This window comes from Protopterus annectens, chromosome 4.part0 (assembly GCF_019279795.1).
Source record: "Protopterus annectens isolate FY-2018-M chromosome 4.part0, PAN1.0, whole genome shotgun sequence".
NCBI classification, from domain to species: Eukaryota; Metazoa; Chordata; order Ceratodontiformes; family Protopteridae; genus Protopterus; species Protopterus annectens.
This window is the reverse complement of record NC_056733.1, coordinates 59,043,134-59,067,406: the sequence shown is the minus strand read 5'-3', so window position 1 is coordinate 59,067,406 and position 24,273 is coordinate 59,043,134. Positions and strand designations below refer to the sequence as shown.

The 24,273-nt window shown below is 40.1% G+C and overlaps 1 protein-coding gene across 1 annotated transcript in view; it reads right to left on the bottom strand.

Annotated features, from left to right (window-relative positions):
• Positions 1-24,273, bottom strand: part of RPTOR (regulatory associated protein of MTOR complex 1) — a 5,042,670-nt gene that overhangs the window by 1,392,115 nt on the left and 3,626,282 nt on the right. Inside the window, exon 21 of the mRNA XM_044068087.1 lies at positions 21,734-21,852. Coding sequence (XP_043924022.1) covers positions 21,734-21,852 — 119 coding nt within the window. The remainder of the gene's footprint in view (positions 1-21,733; positions 21,853-24,273) is intronic.

The following is a 24,273-nucleotide window of genomic DNA, read 5'->3' as shown; positions in this document are numbered from 1 at the left end:
TGACACATTAGTTCTAATATTTTGCCAAACTTAGAGTTATTAGGAGAGGAGTGTGGAATCTTCCCATTCAAAGTTGGTGCCTATATGTTGGGAAATTACGTCACAGAGACCAGATGCCTTCGTTTGCACCTTTTCTTCGAATGGACACCTGGAGTGGATGCATCCCAGTGCTCAGGAGAGGAATCTTCTTTGGATGCCCTGGACCTTCTGCAGGTTTCTGTTTACCTGTACACCAAGAGGTCAGACTGAGGGCCATTCGATGTGGAACTGACTTCTTGGGCTCAAACACCCTGACAGTTTGCAACAAAACCATCTCCTGTTTCCTAGCTGTTGGTGCTGAGACAGTTGACAAAGACGACAATGGTCTCCCACACAACAATGACACCCAACAGGGTTCTGTAGTGCAGAGGTAATTAAGTCTGATTTACACACAGAAGATCCCCAGTTTAAACATTAGTATGCTAGCATAGAGAAATAAAGGTCTGACTTCTGACTTGTTATGAACTACTTCTTGTGCCAAGGGTACAGAGTTTGAATCTTTCTATCTTAGTATGCTTATTGCATGACCTTCAGCAAGTCACTTAACTAGACAGTACTTTGGGGCAATTAATGGTCTCCTGGAATACATGTCTAGTAACTACCTATCAACCTATGCCAACTTAAAGGCACCTAGTCTCCATACCAGTACCGGTAACTAGGAAAGTTTCAGTGTTGAGGGCCCAGAGGTTGCTGGTGCCAATACAGACAACAGCACTGATAGAAGCGCAAGTTGGTGACTGCGTCTAATGGACCTCAGCACTGAAAAGCCAAATGCCAAAGCTACTAATACCAATGGTGCCATCAGACCCACAGGAAGAAGTTCTATTGATGACACAGTAGGCTATTAAAAATTAGTAGGCTCTGACCCTCCGGATGTTGAAACTAGGCCTGAGAAGAGTCATAGATGCCGATGTAAGAGAACTTCTCTAACCACCCTGAATACAGAAGAGGAAGAGAGGCAACCATTTTTGAGTCTTAACCAAGGCCTTTTTCATCCTGTCTAACTCAAGGTGAATGAGGAACATAAATGACCTAATCAACATGGAGGAAGAAGGACTCAACTCCATCGAACTTGATAACTCCACATCAAAGAGAAGCTACTCAGTCTTCTTCTGTGACATTGGTAAAGCAAGACAGGCACCTGCAGCTTGAAAACCATGGCAAAGTTTGATCTACAGCTCGACTAGGTTCCTGTGCTGAATTGGCTGAAGAAAGTTCCTTCTACCAGTCTTGGGGAAGAAAAGAGCATATCTTGCTTCCTGGCTATCCTAACCTCCTCAAATCTGCTTTTTCCTTTCACTTAGATTTTGTAGGAAGATATCCTTCCAAAAATAACTTGTTCCTCCTTTCCTGGGGGATCCTGTAGCTGAAATTTCAGCAAATCTTGCAGGGAACATCCAGGTATTTCACAAGAAGGCACATAACACAAAGTCAATATATATACTGGGGTGGAATCTTATGTCCACATCTGATGCACTTCTTAAACTCTTAGGCCTTCTAAGTCCTATCTTTCTTCATAACTCAACTGTCAAGAATAAAACACCTTAAAAGACAAAAAAAAAATCAAATTAGAAAACTATCAGCAGACTACATGAAAAAAAACTCAACTGTTGTAACAAATACAGAGGAAAACAGCAAAGGAAATGTTACTTAGGCAATTAGCAAAAAACATTCTCTTAAGATTTGGATTTTGGAGGTCATCTGCATGGCTACCAAGTAAGCAGCAAATTCCCAAAGGTTTTCAATTTTCTTTGGAAGCGCTTGCATGGGTATTTTTATATCCCAAACAGACTCCAAAGAATTTTTCTTCAGGTAGCAAATGCTGCACGGCTGATGGGAATAAAGAGGTAACCAAGTGCTTGTTTTGGGGAGTTTAACGTGTTGGCATATTTTAAAAATTCACTACACAGTATTTCATCAGAAATGATGGAGAAGCAAATGGTTATAACTAAGGAAATGACTCTCTAGAGCTGGAACCCAGGATCTGAACTACCTAGACTTAGCAAATCCTTAACCAAGCTTAATGCTATTGGCTACCAAAAAAGCAACTACTAGAAAAGGGAAATCAAAAATCTAATCCAAATGAAGTAATGAATATTGTAAGAAAGAGAAAAGAAATGCAAATCGGATCTTTAGAACAGGGAAGGAGCAAATTACATAGAAATAAATGGAATTTTAGGGAATAATACATTTAGAATAATATTCAGGAGGAAGAGTGAAGTTTATGAGATGGTAGGAACTGGGCAATTTATGCAATGTTGGAGTGAATGACAACTGTTAAAAAAAAAATGTACACTGCACGAAAACTGAAAAATATCACTATGGTTTGTTTTCTTTTCCAATGATGTATGTGTACCTATATCACTGTTGCAAATGTGACTTAATAAAGATGTTTAAAAAGTATTTGGATTGGCCCCATGTGTTGGCAAACATGATCTGATGAGAGCAGGAAGTGCGGTGTATTAATGGAACGGGAAGATGTGTTTGAACGTGGGAAGGCCATATACATACCAAAATAAGGGCTGCCTACAGTGACCTGTTCTAACCTTGAAGTATACAAGCTGAATCATGTAAGAGCTACAACTGTACTAGCTTTGAACATTAAGTCCTGGACATAAACTTTTTCCCTGAAACACTACAAATAAGAATGAATTTCTTTACCCAACTGAAAACTTTTTTTCTCAGTACATTCCCATTCACTGCATAAAAAAGATAAATCAGTACCTGCAGAGTCATTGTCAGCAAAATTCTTTTTCCCACATAACACTAGTAAAGTACAGTGGTGTACACTTAACATACATGTAGATGTTCGAGTGTATTCACTGTTACAGTCATTACATTTGGGTTATCTGCTTGCAGTAGCCCTCAGTCGGCCTGATTAACAAAATCTTGGGTCCTGCGTCAGTTGCTGTCCCTTCTTCCATGACGTCAGGTCGTCAGGGGTATAAAGCATGCAGCCGAAGCCATTACATCAGTTTTTCTTGCCCCAGATGTCAGGTGCCCCCCTAATTGGAAGCAATTAAATCTATAAATACAAGGATATACCTCCAACAAAAAAGCAAATGCACCAAAAAGCTTTTAGAGCATAGTAAGTGAGAGTAGAAGTATAGCCAAAAGAAGAAAGGGGGCTGGAGGGAGGGTAACCAGGACTGCAATAGTGAATACACTCGAACATCTACATTTATGGTAAGTGTACACAACTGTACTATGTTCTTCGTGTTTCACTACTGCAGTCATTACATTTGGTTAGATTCCCAAAGCTATGGTTGGGAGGAGGAATTTAAATAGAATTAGGACCAGCTATAACACCCTGCAAGACTGCACTGGAAAAACCAGCTCTGGATTTATAGAAAATTGGCAGATGACAATGCTTGGTGAAAGTATGTACAGAACTCCAGGTAGCAGCTTCCAGGATGTCCCTAGTAGGGATGCCCCTGAGAAAGGCTGTAGAGGTAGATGCAGCCCTGGTTGAATGGGGTCTGATGCCCTGTGGGATAGATTTTCCATGGTGCTTACAGCAGAAATGAATGCAGTGGCCTATCCATTTTGAAATGGTTTGTTTTGAAATAGCTTTCTCTTCTGTCCCTGCAACAAATGCCACAAGCAGTTGTTCAGATTTCCTTTGAGGTTTAGTCCTGTCCAAGTAGAGTCTAAGCTGTCTGTGCATGTCTAAAGAGTGTAGTATCCGTTCCCCTTTGTTCTGTGGGTTAAGAAAGAAGGTAGGCAAATGAATGGACTGAGTAAGAGCCACACTGGATACCACCTTGGGCATGAAGGAGGGATTGGTTCTGAGGGACACCCTGTCCGCATGAAAGATGATGAAAGGTTCCACTGCCAAAAGGGCCTGTAATTCAGATACCCTTCTTGCAGAAGTGATTGCTAAAAGGAAAGCTGTTTTCCAGGAAAGAAATTTTAAATCTGCAGTAGCAGCTGGCTCGAAAGGAGGAAGAGTGAGTTTCTCCAAGACAAAGTTAAGATCCCAGGCTGGGGTTGGAGCTCTCCTGGGCGGCCTTAAATTTTTGGTCCCTCTGAGGAACTGCTTGAGCAGTGGTGAGAGAAGAGGGGAGGCTCTGTGCTATAATGAGCTGAAATGGCTGAGACATGAATTTTGATAAGAGTAAAAGGACAAGCCCTTATGATGCATCTCAGTCAAATATTGTAGCATCTGAGGTAAATTGGGCACTGCTGCGTTCATTCCTTGAGATTGGTTCCAGGCACAAAATCTTTTCCATTTTGCAGCATAAGATTTTCTAGTAGTAGGCGTCCTTGCCTCTAAAATGATATCCATCACTGATTTACTGAGGGATGGTAAAGGAGAGATTAGGTAATTAGCCAGGCTGCTAGGTTCAGGGTTTGCAGCTGAGGGTGAAGAATCTGGTTCTCCTGCTGAGACAACAGGGAAGGAGTCTGAGGTAGGTGCCATGGAGCCAAGCGTGACACACTGTGCAAGTGTGGGTACCAGTGTTGGCGAGGCCAGTCTGGTGCAATTAAAATCGGCCTTGGCTTGTCCTGTTTGATCTTTAGTAGTACCTTGGGAGAGTAGAGGCAGAGGAGGAAAGACATAAACTGATAGTTTTTTCCACCTGAAGGATAGAGCATTCACTTTCCAAGCTAGCTTGTGGGGAATCCTTGTGCAAACTTTGTCCAGCTGAAGGTTCTGGGGGGGGGGGGGGCAAACAGGTCTATATCTGGGCTCCCCCATTTGCTTGTCAACATGTTGAAAATCCTTGGTTCCAGTTTCCACTCATGTGGGTCCATGAGGTTTCTGTTTAGTCCGTCTGCCAGTGTATTTAGTTTTCCTGGCGGGAATTGAGCTTGTAGATTCACCTGGTAGCTCAAGGCTGTGTTCCACAATGCCATGGCTAGTCTGCAGAGGGGGTAAGAATGTGTACCCCCCTGCTTGTTTATGTACCACATGACAGTGGTGTTGTCAGTCTTTACCATTAGTTTTCCTGGAAGAATGCGGTCCTTGAAGGCTGTCAGAGCATTCTGTACAGCTAACATTTCCATTTGATTTATGCTCAGGTGCATTTGACTAGGGTTCCATTTGCCCTGAATGCACTTCCCTGCCAGTTGAGCCCCCCACGCATAGTCTGATGCGTCTGTTGTTAAGATTTGGGTGGCAGAAGGTAATGCGAATGGTAGTCCCCTGTTTTGGTGGCAGGCCTATGCCCACAAAAGGAACTCTAGGCATAGGCAAGGTATGATAGGAATCCTTGCTTCTAGATGCTGTGAATACTGACACCATAGGCTTTTGAGATACCATTATAGTTTCCTCATATGCAGCCTTGCATATGGAATTAGAAGAATGCAGGAGGCCATGAACCCCAAGGCTTGCAGTATTTGCCTTGCAGATAGCTGGGTTTTTGTGGCCACTTGTTTGAAGCAGGTTGTGAAATGAATCCGTTTCTCTGGCGTGAGGAAAGCCATCTGGGCAGTTGTATTCAAGCTTGCATGCAGGAATATAATTTGTTGACAGGGTACCAGGTGTGATTTCTTTTCGTTTATGGTGAACCCCAGACAAGTTAGTACCATCTGAACAAAGGCCAGATGATTCAAAATAATGTCCTGGCTTTCTGCCTGAATTAGACAATCATCCAGGTATGGGTATATTTGAATATTTCTTTGCCTGCAAAATGCAATGACTGGAGCTAGGCACTTTGTGAATACCCTGGGTGCAGTACATAAGCCAAAGGGCGGTGCAGAGAACTGATAGTGCATGTAGCATGCTTTGAAGCGTAGGTATCTTCTGCAAGAGTCCCTGACAGGGATGTGCAGGTATGCTTCTTTTAAGTCTAGTGTTGCCAACCATGCATCTTTGCCTAGCATAGGAAGCAGCTGGTAAAGAGTCAGCATCTTGAATTAATTTTGGAATCACCAGAACAGTGTGTAGAGCAGAAAGGTCCAAGATAGGATGCCATGTATTGCATTTTCTGGGTACCAGGAAAAGTCTCGAATAGAAACCTTGTCCCTTTTCCTTTTCTGGTACCAACTGAATAGCCCCCATGTTTAAGAGAGAGTGTACTTGATTTTGGGCCTCTGCCCACTGATTTGGGGGTAGATCTGGCCACCCACTTGGTGTTGGTAATGTGTGGAAGTGAAATCTGTATCCTTGGGACACTATATTTAAAACCCATTTGTCCTGGGTAATGAGTTCCCAGTTTTTGGCCTGCAGACCAATCTTTCCGCCTAAAGGAGCATTCAGTTGGGAAGTGCTTGGAAGGTTTAAATGCAAGTCATTGAGACCGTTTTCTATAGGGGGGAGTCTTACTACTCACAGAATTTGGTGTGGAAACCCCCCCACTGCTTAGTCTTGTGTGTCCCTTGGGACTGAAACCTGGGGTTTCTGCTGTGTCTGGGTTTGGCTTGAGAAGATCTGGAAGGGGCTGGAAAGGACCAATTTTTAGAGAGCCAGTGCCTACTAAATCTAGGAGGCTGAACTTGTAAGAAATATTTAACAGTTTGCATAGATTTAGCTTTATCTTCCATCTTTTTAAGAACTTCCTCAGCCTTGTTGCCAAACAGGTGGTCCTGATTTAAGGGAACATGCAACAATTTAGCTTTAACATGATCAGGCAAAGATTGCTCCTTACGCAAAGCATGCCTTCTGAGCACAGACCCAAACAGCAGCCCTGCAAGAGGCCTCTAATGAATTAAATCCACATTGCAAAGTATATTTTCCAACCTGTTCAGCAGAATGCATTAAATCCTGTAATTCTTTACTTTCAGCACAGTCAGGAATCAACATAATTTTCTGTTTAAGCAATCCAATAACATGTTGATACTTTAACATATGAAACTGACAGTTTAAAGCCCTAATGGCCAACACTGCAGAAGTGTAAACCTTCTTACCCCATCTATACAGCACCCTGGAGTCTCTATCAGAGGGGGTAGGATTTTTAGCAGTAGAAGACTTAATGCCCTTGGGTCCCTGTGAAATAGTCTCTGGATCTGCAATAGGATTTTTAAAAAGGAACTTGTGTGAATCAGGAACGCTGTAATATCTGTCAGGTTTTCTGGGAGCAGGAGGCAAAGACTCGGGGCCAAACTAGATTCTGAAAAGGCATCATCAACAATGTCTAGTAAAGGAGGTATAGCTAAAGGCCTATGCTGAGACAGGAGTAAGAAATCCCTAAGCCTTTTTTTTTTTGAATCAGGAAAATCCTGGCTTTCCCAGTGGAAATGCTCCCTTAAAGTATGTACTGTCTCACCGAAAGAAAAATCCTCTGGAGGGGAAGCAGAGGGAATAGAGTCCTCTGCATCAGAATCCTCTTAAGTGGATAAGGGCAAATCCAGATCATCAGAAGAATCATAAAAATCAAAATCCTTGTCAGAAGATTCATAAACAACTTCAGTCCTAGGTCTCTTAGAAGGGGGCGTTGGCTTCCCCTGATTAGAGTTATAAGATCTTCAGCCATTCTTATCATTTGTTTTTTAGGCATAGAGGCCTGAGCATGCGGTCTAGGCGTCGATTACTTAGGTATGGTTTGAGATTTTGGCCTAAATGAAGAAGGAGGCGTCGGTTTAATATGCAAGTCCGTAGGCCTGAATACACCCTCAGAAGCTGGTGCCTGCACAGCGGCTCCAGACCCATCCAAGGTAGAGACATCCGCAGGTTCCACAATTGAAGCATCTCGCGACATACCGGACTCCGAATGGGTCTCAGTAGAGGCTTGCAAGTCAGAAGTAGCGGGTATCAGGGGCTGCAAAAGCGTTTCACTGAGTACCAGCGAACTGGCTTAGGAGAAGTGTCGTCGGCAGCTTTGGACCTCGGCAGCCTGTCGCTATCTTTATCTTTGCATTTTTTCGAAATCCCGGTAGTTGGATGGTTAACTGATGACATTTCTGGATAATTAAACCAAGAACTAAAATATTTGGAGGTGAAAATATACCGATGACGGATAGTGCGCTGATTAAATAAAGCACAAAATCGACAGCAAGGTAGGTCGTGGTCAGGGCCTAGGCAAGGAATACAGTACAAATGAAAATCTTTGCGAGGTATTTGCTTTCCACAAGTAATGCAATTATTAACTTTTACTGACATTGGAAGGAGCAAGGAAAAGTCTCCCCAACAGGGTATTTGGCTTTAGTTGAAGACTTCGGTTCTGAAACTCAAAAACGAAAATTTCAGGAGTCGGCCGACTGGCACTTGCGAACTGTTTCTGCTTCAGGCACTGCATGGCAAGAAAGACTGATGTAATGGCGTCGGCTGCATGCTTTATACCCAGACAACCTGACGTCGTGGAAGAAGGGACAGCAACCAACTCAGGACCCAAGACTTTGTTAATCAGGCCGACTGAGGGCTACTGCAAGCAGATAACCCAAATGTAATGACTGCAACAGTGAAACACGAAGAACATCTGCAACCCCAACAATCTGTTCCTCTTCTAGCAGCTCTGTGCTTCTCTGGTACATGTACCCTGTTTAACATTCTGGTTATGTGTACTTCTTTGCATTGTCTACATTTCACTTTCATATTATGCTGCAGTCATGGAGGTTTCTTTTACAAAGACTTTCTGAAAATAATTTCTAATGGTTTGCTGTCTGTTTCAAGTGGAAGTTTTTTACTGTACATATTCAGGGAATTTCTCCCATGCATATCCTTTTACAAAAAAGTTTTTACTTCTATCCATGTATCTTCCTTCTGTGCATGTGTAGAACGTTTTTTGATCCAAAGGCAACTGAGCTACCTTTTTACAAAATCAGAGTTCTCATACCAGAATGGTATTTGCTTGCAACCCAATAGATTTAGTCACATCATAATACTTCAATGTGGGTGTATCTTTAATGAGTTTCTTAAGTATTCAAAACTTTTTCCTGTTCACTGCTCCAGTACCAACAACTTTCTTATTGTCATATATATCTTAGACATATTAGGCAATACGTTTGCATCAATCCCAGAAATCTCTAATACCTGCGTAATTTTGCCTCAATTTTGCATAATTGCTCAGATTTTTATGAGTCATGTTTCAGATCATATCAATATTTGACAGGGTATGTTCTGGATGCCCCATAGCCCTATAATGACGCAGGTGATCACAGAATGCCAGTTTGTCTTTTATTCATTTATTTATGTAATTCTGGTTTGACTGGCTTTTGCTCATTGTTTGATTTGAATTCACAAAATGAATATCAAAAGAATTTTAACACATTTATTGAATTATCACACAGTTATATAAAAGAAAACAAACCATATTAACATGTTCCCAGTGAAACATTACACATCACATGCATTTTCTATAATCATCAATGCATCATTAAATAAATTGCTTAATTCCTGCCTTCCCTTTAACTACCCTCCTGCTCCAAAACTTCTCCATGTGCTGTTCCTACAATTTCTATTTTTCCCAAAGGAATTTGCTCTTACCCTTTTCTCAAAAATGTTATTTTCCAAAGTCAGAAAAAAAGCATACAAAGTATTTTCAAATTAAACTACAGTAAACTATACACAATGTCCATAACAATAAAAATATAGAAAAAGGAAAACACTTAATATTTTTCTAACAAATAATGCAATTTTTCCCAAGCAATTTGTTTATGGGTTACATTTTTTGTTCTCAACTTTATGGTGAAGATTTCACTATCACATATGGATTTTGCTAAATGAATAAATTCACTGTTGAAAAAGAGAGTAGACTCAAATTTTCAGTTCTTCGTAACAACTTTCCTTGCAATCCCTAGTACTGGCCATAATATATGCATTTGATTTTTGGGTAAGACTTCTGGAACTGGCACTTTATACAGTGTGAGAGAAAGAGAAATGATAATCAGTCCACAGTGATTTACAGAAATATCTAAAGTCATCCCAAAAGAGGGATATCATCTTTTTTACACAATGCAATTTGTTGTGGTGTAAAAAACATCTATGCAAGAACTTCCAAGTGCAACTTCTCCAATAAGGACAGGATATCGTTCTTCCTGCTGACTTCAAACAAAGACTTTTGCTGTTTAATGTAAGCTCTTACCCCTTTCTAAAGGAACCACTTCCAATTCTTTTAACTATGTTACAATATTAAGGACTTCAAATACAGTGGGTTTAGATATTAATTACCATCTTCTAGTAGCTGCTTTTAAGCAGCCACCAGAATTAAACTTTACAATGTTTAGGCAATTCAGATCATGTATCCCAGCTCAAAAAATTCTTCAATTACACCCATTTGTTCAACCAACATTCCTGACAGAGTATTCTGTATGGAATTTTTAAAGTCTGCCCACTCGTTATACTCCCAAAACATAAATTCCCAGTTACCTCTTTCTTCTCCATCACACAGCCAACATTTGCCATTTACCAGGGGAAAATTCTTTGTCTGCTTAGGACATAAAATACTTATGCAAACAAGCCCATGCAAAAATACTAAATCGTCTATAGACTTTGCCGCATATCTGAGTGTCATACATTGTCCTCTCATTTTTCTTTGTGAATTGCTTATTCAATCTTCTATAACCTCCTCTGATTGATTCCTATAGTTATTGTGAAATACTTTATACCCTCCTATTAATTATCCCTTTTTAACAGCGACTTCTGTTCTACATTCAACTAAATTTGTACCAGAGCAGGTTTTTTACTTAGAATTCCCCTATCCCTTTCTCTTTGTCTGTACTCTCATATCAATCCCTAACAAGGAAGGCAGTCTCTGGTTTGCGGTCCAAATGTCTTCCTGGCCTCTTCCCATTCTATTACCTTACCTTCTCTAGTTATTTGTTCTCAATACCTTGGTTCATTTGACAGTTTCCTCCAGTAAATTCCAGCCCCCTCTTGCCTATTCTCTGCACCCACAATTGCAGCCACCCCTATACGTGAAATCTCCTCTCTCTGTTCTCATGTTGGCTTAGTTCTTAGAATACTTTCTGCTACTTTATGAATATAATATTCTGTATGGCTGTTATTCTCCTTAAAGATCTCTATCCAAACTCTATCCAAAATCGTACTCTCTCTCGCTATTTCTGGAAGTTCCCCCCTCTGCTTTATCATCATCACTTTCCACTTCAAATTAAAGCTTTCTGATGGTATTATCTACAGCAGCCTTAACTGTTTACCTCTAAAATACACCTTCAAATCAGGTAATACTAAACCATGTTGTTCTATTGGAATGATTAACTTGACTCGTCCTCTTCCCCTCCCAGAAACAAATCCTTCAACTTTATTAAGTACTGTTCACAACTTCTCTGATTGATGAAAATATGCCTTACCTGTACATAAAACTAAAGGGGTTAAAACATTTTCACTGGTTGCATCTTGCTATCCATATCCAAAAATAAGAGCTTCCAGTTTCTCAGTTTTTATATTATCTTTTGCTTAGTCCCCTCCCACTTATTCTTAGTTGCCATTAACAGAATCCTTTTTTTTAATACACAGCCCTAACTACTTCATTTTATTGAGTCTCCATGAATATGGGTATTGCTGAAACATTTAATGTGTGGGTACATAGTTTACAGCTATAGCCTTTCTGTTATCTTCATTAATTTTATGTCCTGAAAAGACCTGAAACTCTCTCAGAATGTTTTTCAACACAAATATGTCCTTTTCTGGTTTTATCAGGTACAGCATAATATCTTCTGCAAATAAAGCAAACTTTTCTTGATTACTTTACCAATTATAGTCTTGAATTTCTGAGTCACTTTTTTAATTGTCAATGACTCTAAACCAAATAACTCAAATAACAAAGGAAAAAAGGACACCCCTTCCTGGTTCCTTTGTTCAGACACAACTTCAGGCAGTAACCCTCACACTTCAGTTTTTACCTCCGATCCTTCATATATCCTCCTAATTAACCTTATTATTGTATCAGAAAATGCAAATGTTTCCATTGCCCCATTCATTAAATCCCAGCTTCCTCTGTCAAATGCTTTCTCTGCATCAAGAACCACCAACAGCAGCAGTATTTTCTTACATTCTGCTTCCCTCTGGATCATCACTGTTCTACTGATGTCAATGTTTGCCTCTCTCCACAAAACCAAACTGATCCATATCTATCAATTTTGGCAATGCCTTTCCCATTTCTTAACTATTATAGACACAAACACTTTGCATTCATGGTTTAACACTGAAATGGACAAATATGAAGATGGGTCTGATGGGTCTTAATTGTCTTTAGGTATTGTAGCCATCACAGCTTTCTTCCAGGATGCTGGTGCTTGCCCTCATTTTAAAATCCTATTAAACAACTTCTTCCAGATCTTTATCACTTTCTTTTCTCCCAGTTTCCAAACACAGGAGTACCATCAATTCTTGGAGACTTTCTCTTCTTAAATGTTAAGCTTCATCTCCCTCTATCTTTGGCATACTTAAGCCTTCCATAAATATCTGCATTTGTGGTCTTCCTTGATTTCCACATTTCTCTGTTTTACATAAATTTTTATAAAATTTGCAAAATATCTCTAATACTGCTACATGATCTATTGCTATTTTTACTGTTATAAGCTCCCTAAGTCTAACAACAACCCGTTCTACTTTCTGTTGCCTAAGTCATTGTAATAAAGGTTTTTGCATTCTGAAGTTATCAAAAACAGCTACATAGCAACACTCTTTCTAAACTCATGCATATTATCCAGATACTCTTATTTTCTCTTTAGCACTTTGCAGTTGTACCTCTTTTTGTTCACTGAGATTCCCCTTATTTTGCAATACTTCAAAAAACATAAGCCCCTCTAAACAATTCTTATTTCTTAACCATATTTATTTTTCTTGCATTTCAACTCTATTTTTAAACTTCAGTTTAATTTTATCCCATGCACTAGCTATAACTAATGAAGAAATAAGAAATTTCTATCTTTCAAAATACCTCTCAATTTCCTCTGCCTGTTCATGAAATTCCTCTCTTTTTAACAAGAAGATGGAGAAGTGCCAGTGTCTCGGTTTTACTTCAGCACCCTGCATTTTTACTGAAGATGTTTTTTGGCAAAGGATCTGAAATCGTTATTGGTTGCTTCTCAAAGCTTACAATTAAATGCATGTGTTCCTGTAAAATATACTTTCTGACTAGTCTACCCTAGTTACTGTACCTTGGGGAATAATACGTGAATTCTCTCAAGAGTTTATACTACTGAATTCATGGCTTCCATACCAAATATTTTCATACATTTCTTCAGAAATCCGACTTCTTTGTTATATGTTCCCTTACGAGTCCCCCCGCATACATTCTCACTGTTGCAAATCAAATTCCAGCCCCCCATAAGTAATATTCCCTGCTAAAAACTGATAATTTCTCCCAAAAATGTTTTTAAACTGCATAATAGCAGTTTTAGGTGGAATATAATTACAGTACAGTTGTGTACACTTACCATAAATGTAGATGTTAGAGTGTAATCACTGTTGCAGTCATTACATTTGGGTAATCTGCTGGCAGGTTGCCCTCAGTCGGCCTGAATAACAAAGTCTTGGGTCCTGCGTCAGTTGCTGTCCCTTCTTCCATGACGTCAGGTCACCAGGAGTATAAAACATGCAGCCGACTCCATTTTCCTCAGTTTTTCCTGCCCCAGATGTCAGGTGCCCCTCAAATGGGGAGCAATATATATATATATATATATATATATATATATATATATATATATATATATATATATATATATATATATATATATATATAAATTAGAACACAAAAATATTTACCTCCAAATAAAAGCAAATACAACAAAAAGGCTTTTGAGCATAGTAACAGAAAGAAGAGATATAAAAAGAGAAAAGTAGGGGGCTGGCGGGTTGGTAACCAGGACTGCAACAGTGAATACACTTGAACATCTACATTTATGGTAAGTATACACAACTGTACTATGTTCTTCGTGTTTCACTGTTGCAGTCATTACATTTGGGTAGAATCCCAAAGCTATGGTTGGAATTATACAGCATTAGGAGCAGCTATAAGGCCCTGCAGGACAGCAGTGGCAAAGCCTGCTCTGGATTTAGAGAAGAGAGGTAAATGGTAATGCTTGGTGAACGTGTGAACTGAGCTCCAGGTAGATACTTCTAGAATGTCTCTGGTAAGAACTCCTCTGAGAAAGGCTGCAGAAGTAGATGCAGCCCTGATGGAATGGGATCTGGCCCCCTTGGGGACAGGTTTATCATGATGCATGTAGCAGAAATGAATACAATGGCTTATCCATTTTGAAATTGTCTGCTTTGAGATAGCCTTTCCCTCTGACCCTGCAGCAAATGCCACCAGTAGTTGCTCAGATTTTCTTAGAGATTTTGTCCTGTTCAAGTAGAATCTTAGTTGTCTGTGTACATCCAATGAATGTAGAATCCACTCCCCCTTGTTCTGTGGAAATGGGAAAAAAGATGGCAGATGAATGGTCTGATTAAGAGCCACACTGTATACCACTTTAGGCATAAAGGATGGATTGGTCCTGAGTGTTAGCCTGTCCGGGTACAAAATAATAAAAGGCTCCACTGCCATGACAGCTTGTAGTTCTGAGATCCTTCTAGCTGAAGTGACTGCTAAAAGAAAAGCTGTCTTCCAAGAGAGAAATTTTATGTCTACAGTTGCAGCTGGCTCAAAAAAAGGCAGGGTGAGCTTTTCCAACACAAAATTGAGGTCCCATGCAGGAGTTGGTGCTCTCCTGGGAGGTCTTAAATTTTTGGCCCCTCTGAGATACTGCTTTAGCATGGGATGAGAAAAGAGGGGAGGCGTGGATTTTTATGGAGGAGAAAGATAGGCCCATGTGAAGCATCTCAGTTAAATATTGCAGAATCTGAGGGATATTGGGCATTTCTGTGCTTATTCCTTGTGCCTGATTCCAGGCACATAATCTTTTCCATTTATCAGCATAAGATTTTCTAGTGCTAGGCCTTCTAGCCTCCAAAATTACATCCATCACAGGTTTGTTGAGAGATGTATCTGGTGAAGTTAGTTGATTAGCCATGCTGCAAGATTCAGAGTTTGGAGCGGAGTGTGTAGAATTTTAAAGTTCTGCTGAGACAGTAGATAAGGTGTCTGAGGCAGGTACCACAGAGGAAGGTGTGACATATTGCGTAGGAGTGGATACCAGTGTTGGTGAGGCCAGTCTGGAGCAATCAAAATCATTTTTGTTTTTTCCTGTCTGACTTTTAGTAATACCTTGGAGAGCAGACATAGAAGAGGAAAAGCATAGACTGATAGGTTTTTCCAGCTGTACGATAGAGCATCCCCTTCCCAAGCTTTTTTGTGATGGATTCTTGTGCAGAATGTGTCCAACTGATAGTTTTGATAGAGATGGATTCTTGTGTAGAATGGGTCCAACTGATAGTTTTGGGGTGAGGCAAAAAGATCTATGTCTGGGCTCCCCCATTTGCGTGTCAACATGCAGAAGATTTGCTGATCCAGTTTCCATTCGTGTGGGTCCATAAGGTTTCTGCTTAGTTCGTCTGCCAGAGTATTTTGCTTTCCTGGCAGGAATTGAGCTTGTAGATGTATTTGGTAAGACAAGGCTGTGTTCCACAAGGCCATGGTTAGTCTGCAAAGGGGGTAGAAATGGGTACCCCCCTCCTTGTTTATGTACCACATGACTGTGGTGTTGTCCTTCTTTATCATTAGTTGTCCTGGATGAAGAAGGTCCTTGAAAGCTGTCAGAGCATTCTGTACAGCTAGCATATCTTTCTGGTTGATATGCAGATGCATTTGATTAGGGTTCCATTCGCCCTGAATGCATCTCCCTGCCAGATGCGCCCCCCCCCCTCAAGCATAGTCTGATGCATCTGTTGTGAGGGTTTGGGTGGCAGGGGGCTGAATGACAGTCCCTTGTTTTGGTGACAGGCCTCTGCCCACCATAGGAACTCTTGCTGCAGGCAAGGAGTGATAGGAATTATTGATTCCAGCCTGTGACAATGTTGACTCCATAAACTTTTAGGTACCACTGAAGTTTCCTCATATGTAGTCTTGCATATGGAATTAGAAGAATGCAGGAAGCCATGAACCCCAAGGCCTGCAGAATTTGCCTTGCAGATAACTGGGTTTTTGTGGCCACTTGTTTGAAGTAAGTCATCAATTGGATTTGTTTTTCTGGCGTGAGGTACGCCATCTGGGCAGTTGCATTCAAGCTTGCACCCAGGAATGTAATTTTTTGAGAGGGTACCAGTTGTGATTTCTTTTCGTTTATGGTGTACCCTAGGCAAGTTAGAAGCCTTTTTACAAACACCAGATGCTGTAGAAGAGTGTCCTTGTTTTCTGCCTGAATAAGACAATCGTCCAGATAAGGATAAATTTGAATGTTTTTTTGTCTGCAAAATGCAATTACTGGTGCCAGGCACTCTGTGAAGACCCTGGGTGCAGTAGATAAGCCAAAGGGCAGTGCAGAGAACTGGTAACGCAAATAGCCTGCTTTGAAGCGGAGGTATCTTCTGCAAGATTCCCTGATTGGGATATGCAGGTAAGCCTCTTTTAAGTCTAGAGTTACCAACCAGGCATCCTTGCCTAGCATAGGCAGTAACTGTTGTACAGTCAGCATCTTGAATTTTGGAATGTCCAGGAAAGTATTTAGAATGGATAAGTCCAGAATTGGACGCCATGATTTGTCTTTTCTGGGTACCAGGAAAAGTCTTGAGTAAAAGCCTTGTCCTTTTTCCTTTTCTGGTACTGGTTGAATAGCCCCCATATCCATGAGGGACATAACTTGTTTCTGGGCCTCTGCCCACTGATTTGGAGGCAGATCTGGCCATCCGTTTGGAATTGGCAACAGGTGGAAATTAAATCTGTATCCCTGGGATACAATATTTAAAACCCACTTGTCCTGGGTAATTAGATGTGACGTTTGTGCATGAAGTGCTAGTTTTCCCCCCAAAGGGGCTGCCAAAAGATAAGTGCTTGGAAATGACAGAGGAAAGTCATTGAGACTGTTTACAGTAGGGGGTGCCTTGCTACTTCCAGATTTGGAGGTGGAGGCACCCCATTGTTTTGTTCTGTAAGTTCCTTGTGACTGAAACCTGGAGCCTTTGGAGTGCCTGGGTTTGACCTGAGAGGCTCTGGTGGGTACTGGAAAGGACCAATTCTTAGCAGGAGAGTGCCTACTGAACCTGGGTGGCTGAACTTGTAAGAAATCTTTTACAGTTTGCATAGATTTAGCTTTGTCTTCCATCTTTTTCAAAACTTCTTCTGCCTTATTACCAAATAGACTGTCCTGTTGTTAAGGAGCATCCGACAATTTTGCTTTAACATGATCAGGCAGATTTTGCTCCTTGAGCCAAGCAAGGCTTCTTATCACAGATCCAGTTACAGTGGCCCTGCAAGTGGCCTCCAAGGAATCAAAACCACATTGCAAAGTATGCTTTCCAACTTGCTCAGCTGAATGCAATAAATCCTGTAACTCTATTTTCCACACAGTCGGAAATCAACATCATTTTCTGTTTAAGTAAGCCCATGACATGCTGCGGATATTTAAGCATATGAAATTGACAGTTTAAAGCCCTGATTGCCAGGGTTGCAGACGTGTAAACCTTCTTACCCCATCTATCCAGTGCCCTGGAGTCTCTATCAGAAGGGGTAGGATTTTTAGCAGTAGAAGCCTTAACACCCTTGGAACCTTGAGAAATTGTGTCAGGGTCAGCAGTAGAGGTTTTAAAAAGTAATTTGTGGGAGTCAGGAACCCTGTAATATCTGTCTGGCTTACTAGGAGCCGGAGGCAGGGAATCAGAAGCCATGCTGGATTCTGAGAAAACATCATCAACAATGTCTAGAACAGGAGGTATAGCCAAAGGCCTATGCTGAGGAAGAAGGAGGAAATCCCTAAACCTCTTTTTGGATTCTGAAAAATCCTGACTCTCCCAATGAAAATGTTCCCTTAAGGTATACAAAGTTTCTCCAAAAGAAAAATCCTCAGGAGGAGAAGCAGAAGGGATGGATTCTTCTGCATCAGAGTCCTCTCATAAGGTGGTATAGATAATCCCTGATCAGAAGAGGAATCAGAAGAAATGGAAACCTGATCTGAAGATTCATAATCAGTGCCTTGCCTAGGCATCTTAGCAGGAGGGGGTTGGGAACCCCTGATCAAGGTAATTAAATCCTCAGCCATTTTGATCATTTGTTTTTTAGGCATAGGGTCCTGAGCACGTGGCCCATGCGTCAGTTTTTTAGACACAGAAGTTAGTGTTGGCCTTGTTTTTGAGGATGGCGTTGTTTTAATATACAAATCTTTAGGCCTGAAAACACCCTCAGAAGCTGGTGCCTGCTCAGCGGCTATGGACCCATCTAAGGGAGAGACATCTGTGGATTCAATACTTGAAGCGTCTCATGGCATACCGGACTCTGAATGGGTCTCAGAAGAGACCTGCAAATAAAAAGTAGCGTCTCACTGAGTACTGGCAACTGGCTTAGGAGAAGCTTCATCGTCTGTTCTGGACCTCGACAGTCTGTCTCTGTCTTTTTCTTTGCACTTTTTGTGAATTCCAGTTGTCGGATTGCTAACCGTACGACATTTCTGGATAGTTAAATCTTGAGCCATAATATTTAGATGCAAAAATATACTGACGCTTAATAGTGTGTTGGTTAAATTTAGCACAAAACCGACAGCAAAGCACGTTGTGGTCAGGGCCTAGGCAAGGAATACAGTACAAATGAAAATCCTTATGAGGTATTTGCTTCCCACAAGTAATACAATTATTAACTTTTACTGACATTGGTAAGGAGCAAGAAAAAGTTTCCCCCAACGGGGTACTTAGCTTTAGATTGAGGACTTCAGTTCTGAATCTTGAAAACGAAAATTTCAGGAGTCGGCCGACCGGCACTTGCGAACTGCTTCTGCTTCAGGCACCACGCAGCAAGAAAGACCGAGGAAGATGGCATCGGTTGCATGTTTTATACCCCTGACAACCTGACGTCATGGAAGAAGGGACAGCAACCGACGCAGGACCCAAGACTTTGTTATTCAGGCCGACTGAGGGCAACCTACCAGAAGATTACCCAAATGTAATGACTGCAACAGTGAAACACGAAGAACATATGACAGTGCAATCCTCATCCCTTGCCAGTGGCCCCTTACTACCAAACATTTTCCATTATCTTTTTTGTCTCTTCTATCACTACTGGAGCTCATTAGTATAAGCAGTCTCCGTTTCCTTTGTCCCCAATATTCTACTAAATATCCATCATGGAATCCTTAATTTATCAAATTCACATGCTCACTTCTTTCAATATGTGTCTCTTGCAACACTGCTATTTGCAGTCTGAATTTCTTAATATAATTCAATACTTTTACGTTTTTGTCTACATCTGTGAAGTCATTCACATTCCAAAATAATATACTTAGTGCAGCCATTGTGATAAGAAATTATTATTCCCATCTATTATACATATGACACCTTTTTAAATGCATGTTTCCAGCTTTTGAACTACATAGACCCAACTGTTTGTCAGGTTGATCCCTTATACAGTACTTTCTTGTCATCTCCATTTGAACACAAGTCACATTTTGCAAGACCTTTTGTTCTAATGAAAACCCTCAAACAGAAAAAAAAACCTGAATGCCCCATATAATCTATTAACTTAAAACAAACACACAAAACAATGCTCATCTTCAAATAATGAAATTTAACTTTTTTGATGGGAGCAATTGTTCCAAATTGACAGCTACAACCACAGGCATTACCAAACCTACAATTAAGGTTATCCATGCTAAAACGCATGTTACAGCCTGTATTCCTACTTACACCAATTACTGCCCATTTTTTTTAAATCTTCATTTCTTTCCCAGATCTCAAAAACAGTTTGCATGCTTTCAGAAAACATTAACTTTTAGCCTCACTTAAAGGTGTATTAGCTGTCTTTAAAGATCATCTTTAAAGGCATGAAACAACCCTTTCTTTTGAAAGACATATTTGCATGCATCTTTATATATGTAAACACCTTTTGCAAGAAAAGTCAGTTTTCCTGCCTTTACAAAATAAAGTTTAAAAGACTGCATCTAACTGCAGAAGAGAAAACCTACTGAGTAGTGTTTATTGCATGAATATTCATGAGCAGGCAGGAGGTGCTTACGTAATTTTGGCTAACAGCTTTAATTATTTTGGATTAGCATAGATAAATTAGTTAAGCAATTGCCAAATTTTAAATTAACAGTTTGGCAAAAAACTAACCATTAATTAGCCATTCATCTTTTTATTACTCCAATTTATGCTTTGCAATATATTTTTATTATTCTCAAGAAGGTAAGTGTTATATGAAACAAGATTTTTGCTGCTTTTCAGTTGCTCTGGACAAAGTGAAAGTCGCAAGTGACTGTAAACATAAAAATGAAAATCTCTTTGGCAAAAATAACTTTCAATTTATTTTTACTCGGAAGCAGAAACACTTTTTCGGCCATAAACCACATTTGTTGAAGTGCTTCTTTCATTACTTGCAATCCTAAACAACAATTTCAGAATGGCATCCTGAAACACCACTAAATGAGTCTGAACAGTTAATCAAATCTATCACCTTAACAGGGAACTTAGTCTGTAGACAACAAACAGGATGATGCATCACATAACCTGGACAAGAAGAGTGAGAGAGGCCTTTGCCAGTCAGAACATGGTTAACATTTTGTTAAAGTCATCCATGGCTGCTTTGATACTCCAGAACCTTTGACACATCTCAGTATGAAGAATAAGTCATTAGAGGGAAAAAAAACAGACTGTCACAGCCTTCCGCATACGATGACATCACAGATGGCAGGAAGTAGTGATTAGACAATAAGACTATGCAGCTAAATGCACTTTCTGAATTTTACTGTCACTGCAAATTGGGGGGGTGTAACAGGATGAAATATTTCATCCCAGGGAAGGGAAAAGAAAGGCTGGGATCTAGTCTCCCTTACAATGAAGGAATACTTTAAGGGGGAGAACTGGAACAGAAAGCTCTTGTCTCACAAGAAATGGACATGCCCTTCCAATTGCTTGTGGACGGAGACTTTTGACAAAATGTCTTTTCTCTTAGTGAAAAAAAGGATTCCAATGATTGCCAATTCTTTTTTTCTTTTTCAGCTCCTCAAAAGAATCTCCCAGGGCTACACATCTTTGAACCAAAGTCATTTATTAAACTCCTGATTTCACAGGGTTTTTATTATTATGGTGTTATCTCATTAAAAAAAAAAAGATACCTATTTTGTTAGGCAAAATGTATGAACACATTTATGAAGTCAGAGCAAATGTTATCAATGACTAAAGGTTTTGGCAAATTAAGTGGCAATATGTTTCAGTAAAAAGTTATCAACATAAGAAAAACTAGCTCTGTTCTTGTCTTTATTTGTAATTTAAAAATAACCAAGGAAAACAATGCTTAACCCTTTCCTCAGAGTACCAAAATAAAAATGAAGTCTCATGGTAGAACTGTCACTGATGACATATTTCATGTGCCTGGAATGCAAATCAAACCAAAGCTTATGCTATTAAGTAAAGATACAAAAACTGTTGTAGGGCTAAAATAGTCTGAGAAATTCAAAGTGGAATTTTTTTCAGGAATCCAAAAAAAAAAAAAAAAGGTAACATGATGATGTCGAAAAATTTAAAGCAAAAGGCAAAAAGGAATATGCAAACAAATTCCTAAAGTTGAAATTAAAACATAAGTCAGACAAAATAGTAAACAGCTGCAAAAAACAGAAACATGATTTACAACTATACAAAAAAAAAATTCCACTAGACTTCCATTTATGTTATATATATTTTGTTATGTTTTGTGAACTTAAAGTAAATGTCTTTGAAAACTACACCTTTACTCAGAAGGCTATGTAACAGAGTTCTACATTAGGGCAGTACCTTGTATGCAATGTTGTTCAGCACTTTCATTGCCAGGTCAGAAACTTCAGGGAAGGGGTCTGCAGCCAGATGTAAAAGGACTCTCCAAATCTGGGTGTAAACACTGTTGAATGAGACACCTACAAGAATAAGTTTTAATGGTTAGACATAAGTGAACAAAATAATTTTAACGTATTGCATACCACAGACTTGTCCCCGACACATACAAAAAGAATTACATCCCTTTATGTGCAGTATACTTTATAATGAACTGTTAACACCTTCACCCAAGATGCATCGCATCTACAGTTCTGTCCTTCTAATCAGCTTACAAGCAGTTCAGCTTTGCTCATAAGCCACCAATTATCTATATCACCATACCAATGACACACAACAGAAGCAGCTTCCTGCAAGGTAACAGACTTTTTGCACAAAGCTAGCCACTGCACTGATGTAATATGGAAACGTTGAATGGAGGACGACAATAGTCATCCCCTCTTCACAACGGTAGGCCATCAACTGGCACTAGAAACTACAGAACCATTAGTCTGAGTATTCTAATATGCAAAGCCATGGAAATGATCAACAAAGACATTGGCAACCTATGGACATTGGACCCATCCCAGTTTGGTTTTGTCAAAGGAAGGTCATGCCTACTTAACCTGGTAGACTTTGTTGAGAAGGTGACCGAGGCAATGGATGAGGGGAAAGCGGTGCATATTACCTATCCAGACCTGGCTAAGGCATTTAATACAACACCCCACTCAACGTTCATTAACAAGCTCAGCAAACTAGGCATAAATCCCTACATTACTCACAGCTTTGCCAGCTGGCTCACAAACAGGATCCAAGAAGTCAGGACTGGTGAGATGACCTCCACTGAGAAGCTGGTCATCAGAGGAGTACCTCAAGGCTCAGTGCTGGACCCACTCCTGTTTCGCATCTACTTCTTGGACATCAAAGATAATGCCAAGGGCCTGTGGCTCACCAGGTTTGCAGACAACTGCAAATGAGGAGCTAATATAGAATTCTCTCACAATAGTAACATCCTGCAAGGGGGTCCAACACAGACAAATGACGGACAACAAAGCTATGGATTAAAAATCAATGCAAAGAAGTGCAATACAGTACCTCTGGGGATAAAGCCATACAGATAATAGTTACTCCATTGATAAGACATCCCTAGAGTTGACCCAGTAGATAGGGATCTGGAAACATGCAGAGACAGTAATCTGGAAAATATTTCTATACAACCCAACTTATAAACAAAGGTATGGTATCCAAATCCAAAGAAATTGTGGCACCACTTTACTCGGCCCTTATCAAACTCATCAATGAGTACAATGCCCCCTTCAGCATGTACCTGACCAGGCATATGCAACAAGTGGAATGTTCACAGAGCCCTGATGGACCTATTTCACATCCACAAAACAAATAGCATCAGAAACACTAGATCCAATTTAAACTTTGCTTGCAACATTAACAGAACATGCACTTGTGTGCACAGCAGTATAAAGGCCTCTAGCATTTAAAGTGTCAAAGGGTTGGACCTAAGAAAATGAGCAAGGTGCCAAGGGCTAGCACACCTTTTCTGCTTGTACTGTAAGAAGTCTGGAATTGCCGTAGGCAAGAAGATGACAAAACATATCTGGTTATCATAAACATAATAAGTGAGGATTTACCTTCTTTAATTTTCTTACACCTCTATAAGTTCAGGAAGCACCACACATAAAATTGAACATAGCAGGTAGCATATTCTCACATGCATGCCTGCATCTCCATACCACATAAATGCGTGTGTGCTCCTTCCCTTATGGGTAACTATGTAATGGTAACATGCCACACACTAGCCTTTAAGCCTATACATTGGCTGAGTCTTGAGGTAGAGACTCCTTACACAATACCCATGAGAAAGGCTTTTGACTGCTCAGTCAGTGTCATCTAAAAACTACACAATGAACACTCCACGATCAGGCAATTAACGAAAACCAGGTCATCCCCAACTTAGACAGCTGCACCAGACAACAAAAACACAGTCGTAGCAATGCATTTTAAAACTCAGACTAACACCAATAACCTAAGTCACACCATCACAACTTGCAGAATGAACTGCTATGACATCCACTGTCAAATTACTGCAGCATTACACCATTGTCTCCTGCAGAAAACAATAGGATGTCACACTGATATGCAAGGTTTGCAGTTAAAAGTCATTTTCAAGAATAGACAGTTCAAAACCAATTAAACTATGATCACTCCTCATGCAAAGCAAAGCAGGGTTATGGCTGCAACCATCAAGAGAGGTTACTTCAAAATTTACATAAAAGTAATACATAAAACTAGTACTTAGGACTTCTCACACTTCTTTGCTATCTGACTCATCACAAATCTAAGTTTTAATTATCAAATACCATGTGAGAGTGAAGAATCTTTATAACACCACCCACATATGCATTACTTAACACTGCTTACATTTTTTGTTATCTTACTGTACCAACTGTTCAATCTTTATTACCTGGTGACACTAATTTTAGTATCAGACATGTACAAAGATGTCCTCT